The following is a 4,606-nucleotide window of genomic DNA, read 5'->3' on the forward strand; positions in this document are numbered from 1 at the left end:
CCTACTATATATATATATATATATATATATATATATATATATATATATATATATATATATATATATATATATATATGTATGATATGTTAATGATGACGCGCTAATATAAGTAATAAATAAAGTAATATATTATTCTAATATGGTTATTATATTTATTTTATTAGCATATATAACAGTTATCTGTATAAATTATAAAACACTATGACAAGGTAATGTTTAATTTATTATATTATATATATATTTATTTATTACATTTTATATTATCATCTCACGCATGGATCGGCATTTTCTATAATGTCTAAATTCTAAATCAAAATACATATCTGATATGACTTAATATATAATTAACATAAAACAAATAATATAATTCATATTCTCAAGGATTAAACATTAAACGGAAAAAAATTTAAATGATTGCACAACCATCAATTAGGTGGCGATATGCACTAAGCATGTAAACAACCAATGAACAAAAGAAGAAGATAGAAACAGCATGGCAAGCTTTTTCTTAGCGTCCATTTCCATAGCGACTCGTCGATTCGTCGCTCTGTTGAGAATGTCTTGAGGCTTACTTAACCAGGAACATACTCTGAGTTGAATGAACTTACTCCCGGACGCATTTTTTGGAACCACATACCTCGAGTAAGCAAGGTTAGGGGTTAATCAACCGAAATTTCAGGGTTTAGCTGACGTTAAGTTAACCGTGCTCTCTGGAATACACCCCTGATCTCCTTGGATCTTTAAAACCCCATTTTACAGAGGTTGATATTGCAGCAACACGTTTATTCATTTTAGTTTTGTGCGCTTCGCTGTTCGCTCCTGACACACCAATTCAGCGCATTTTCCAGCAGAGATCGTTGTGAGATCGTAGGTCGGGAGGATGACAGCTCGAGTATATTTCTCATTGATTGCTGTTTTATCGTGTCTGTTCAGATACTTGAGCATAACAGATGCTACTCGAACCGTGCACAGGTGAGAAGATCTGTTGACCATTACAGCGCCTGAAGAAATGCAGAAATAAGTGACTCTAAGTCTTTGAAAGTAATTAACAGTTTAGGAATGAGTAGTAGGTTTCAAAACGCTTTTGATTTGAAGCAGATAAATATGTACAATTTGTATTAAGGTTTGAGACTTATTGCTAAACTCCTGATTTACAAATGCAGGAACCGCGCTCCCTGGCCTCCCCTAATGATCCTTTTGTTTAAGCAATAAAATGTTACAAAACTTTTTAATTTAAGTGAATGGAAATGTTCAGCATTCAGTGATGGTTTCTGTCATGTGTCTGTATAACAGCAAAGCCAGGACAGTGTCCACCCCAATCATCTGGAAGAAGATCGTGTATCAGTTCCTGTAAGAGTGACTCTAACTGTCCCAACAATGAGAAGTGCTGCAGCAATGGATGTGGACGTTACTGTACGGCTCCATATACAGGTATCCGTGTTGTATTGTTTTTGTCTAATAATAATAATAATACATTTTGCCTTTTGTTGTTCTCTTCTAAAGTAGGTTTGAATTTATCCCTTAGGATAGTTTTAAACCCAATGATTTAAAAAAAATAAAGAGGAAAATACTTTGAGTATAATTTACTCTGTAGGTAAAACTTGCTATTCATGCTTTGAGTGTTTCGTGCTGTATATTGAAGTGGTATACTGTCTATATGCACAAACTAAAGCTGACTATCTGTGTCTACGCTGTGAAGCCGGGTCAATGTCCCAAATCGAAGAACATTCCACTGTGTGCTGAAAGCTGTTTCCATGATGGCCACTGTCCTGCCACACAGAAATGTTGCGCAACCACCAGTGGCCAAGCATGTAGTGAACCACGTGGCCAGGGAGGTGGTCAGGGGAGGGGTCAGGGAAGCGGAAGTGGTCAGGGGCGCGGTCATGGTCATGGTCAGTGGAGTGGTCAGGGAAGCGGGAGTGGTCAGGGGAATAGTCAGGAAAACGGCCAGGGGAGTGGTCAGGGAAGCGGTTATGGTCAGGGGAGTGGAAGTGGACAGGGGAGAGGTCAGGGAAGCGGAAGTGGTCAGGGGAGTGGTCAGGAAAACGGCCAGGGGAGCGATTATGGTAAGGGGAGCGGTCAGGGGAGCGGAAGTGGTCAGGGGAGAGGTCAGGGATGCGGAAGTGGTCAGGGGAGTGGTCAGGGAACTTGATCAGGGGAGTGGTCAGGAAAACGGCCAGGGAAGTGGTCAGGGAAGCGGTCAGGGGAGAGGTCATGGTCAGGGAAGCGGAAGTGGTCAGGGGAGTGGTTAGGGAAGTTGATCAGGGGAGTGGTCAGGGGAGTGGTCAGGGAAGTGGTCATGGTCAGGGGAGTGGTCAGGAAAGTGGTCATGGTCAGGGGAGTGGTCAGGAAAGTGGTCATGGTCAGGGGAGTGGTCAGGAAAGTGGTCATGGTCAGGGGAGTGGTCAGGAAAGTGGTCATGGTCAGGGGAGTGGTCAGGAAAGTGGTCATGGTCAGGGGAGTGGTCAGGAAAGTGGTCATGGTCAGGGGAGTGGTCAGGAAAGTGGTCATGGTCAGGGGAGTGGTCAGGGATGCGGTTATGGTCAGGGGAGCGGTCAGGGGAGCGGTCAAGGTCAGGGATGTGGCCATTGAAAAGATCATGGGAATTTTGCATAACACCTACTGGAGATCTTTTCAGTTCAGTGCTTTATTCATATGGCATGTTTTCCCTGTTTGCTCAAACAGTTTAGAAAGATTTTTGTTGATCGTTCTCTCTCTCTCTTTCATTTTAAAGTTGTACAACTTTCTTAATGTATTGGGATTTTAAGTATAATTTTTCGAGTACTTTTTGCACCCCTTCATAGATTTGATTGGCCATGTCTGTCATTTTGACTTTGACGAGGATTGTTTGACTGCTGAAGTGGACAGGGGAGAGGTCAGGGAAGCAGAAGTGGTCAGGGGAGCGGTCAGGAAAACGGCCAGGGGAGCGATTATGGTAAGGGGAGCGGTCAGGGGAGCGGAAGTGGTCAGGGGAGAGGTCAGGGGAGAGGTCAGGGATGCGGAAGTGGTCAGGGGAGTGGTCAGGGAAGTGGTCATGGTCAGGGGAGCGGTCAGGAAAGCGGTCATGGTCAGGGGAGTGGTCAGGGATGCGGTTATGGTCAGGGGAGCGGTGAGTGGTCAGGGGAGTGGTCAGGGAAGTGGTCATGGTCAGGGGAGTGGTCAGGAAAGTGGTCATGGTCAGGGGAGTGGTCAGGGATGCGGTTATGGTCAGGGGAGCGGTCAGGGGAGCGGTCAGGGAAGCGGTTATGGTCAGGGGAGCGGTCAAGGAAGCGGTTATGGTCAGGGAAGCGGTCAGGGGAGAGGTCATGGTCAGGGAAGCAGTCATGGTCAGCGAAGCGGTCAGGGAAGCGGAAGTGGTCAGGGGAGCGGTTATGGTCAGGGAAGAGGAAGTTGTCAGGGAAGCGGAATTGTTCAAGGGAGCGGTCATGGTCAGGGGAGAGGTCGTGGTCAGGGAAGTGGTCAGAGGAGAGGTCGTGGTCAGGGAAGCGGTTGTGGTCAGGCAAGGGGAAGTGGTCAGGGAAGTGGTCAGGGGAGCGCTTATGGTCAGGGGAGAGGTCATGGTCAGGGAAAGGAAGTGGTCAGGGGAGTGGTCAGGGGAGCGGTCAGGGGAGCGGTCAATGTCAGGGATGTGGCCATTGAAAAGATCATGGGAATTTTGCATAACACCTACTGGAGATCTTTTCAGTTCAGTGCTTTATTCATATGGCATGTTTTCCCTGTTTGCTCAAACAGTTTAGAAAGATTTTTGTTGATCGTTCTCTCTCTCTCTTTCATTTTAAAGTTGTACAACTTTCTTAATGTATTGGGATTTTAAGTATAATTTTTCGAGTACTTTTTGCACCCCTTCATAGATTTGATTGGCCATGTCTGTCATTTTGACTTTGACGAGGATTGTTTGACTGCTGATCAGCTCCGATGAGAAAGTCCATTATCTTTGCGGCACCAGTGTTCAGTTAGTGTTGTTAAGCAGTTATTTCACTCTTTTTTTTTAATAAGCCTATAAATGCCGAGGTCTGGATCTCGCGGATCTCATGCTGGGAACGGCAGTGTGTTTAACTTTATGCGGTTCTGCGCAGACCAATCGTCGAGAGTTGCAGCTTGCAGTCGGGGCGGATTTGAAAGCGTAGACATGAAATCAGACTCTTTCTGCTTTCCATAGAGATGTTCGTACGGTGTTTGCATACTTTATCACATATTAAGAGAATAAAATGCAATATTTGTCGAATACAGACGTTTCATAGACATTTTCATGAAGCAACAGAAACACTTCATGTAGGTTACTGCAGGCATCTGATAGGAAACGTCCTATAGACGTATTGCAGATGAGCAAACACTCTAAAAAAAAAATACATCTGCAGATGTAAATGCAGACGTCAAATAGACATTTCCGTGATGAAGGCCAGAGGCATCATGCCTATTCAAAGTGAGAGGGCACCTGCGCCCTCAGATTTTTGAGCCAAGTGGATTTTGAATGCAGCTTCCAAAAGACAAAAAAATAGCAGATTAATATTTTCTATATTTAATACAATCACACCGGGATGATTAGAACACTCAGTGCATCATATTTATTTTGAATAAAAAGGAAAAAATAAATAAAACATAAGTT

General features: G+C 44.1%; 1 protein-coding gene across 1 annotated transcript in view; it reads left to right on the forward strand.

The window, feature by feature from the left end:
* LOC107590310 (WAP four-disulfide core domain protein 8-like) overlaps positions 1 to 3,829 on the forward strand; it is a 6,838-nt gene extending 3,009 nt beyond the window's left edge. Inside the window, exons 5-10 of the mRNA XM_016279018.1 lie at positions 760 to 761; positions 872 to 965; positions 1,291 to 1,431; positions 1,695 to 1,919; positions 3,217 to 3,290; positions 3,572 to 3,829. Coding sequence (XP_016134504.1) covers positions 760 to 761; positions 872 to 965; positions 1,291 to 1,431; positions 1,695 to 1,919; positions 3,217 to 3,290; positions 3,572 to 3,814 — 779 coding nt within the window. The 3' untranslated portion in view covers positions 3,815 to 3,829. The remainder of the gene's footprint in view (positions 1 to 759; positions 762 to 871; positions 966 to 1,290; positions 1,432 to 1,694; positions 1,920 to 3,216; positions 3,291 to 3,571) is intronic.
* The last annotated feature ends 777 nt before the right edge of the window (positions 3,830 to 4,606 follow it).

The sequence above is a fragment of the Sinocyclocheilus grahami genome, unplaced genomic scaffold (assembly GCF_001515645.1).
Source record: "Sinocyclocheilus grahami isolate Dianchi unplaced genomic scaffold, SAMN03320097.WGS_v1.1 scaffold126.1, whole genome shotgun sequence".
Classification (NCBI taxonomy): Eukaryota; Metazoa; Chordata; class Actinopteri; order Cypriniformes; family Cyprinidae; genus Sinocyclocheilus; species Sinocyclocheilus grahami.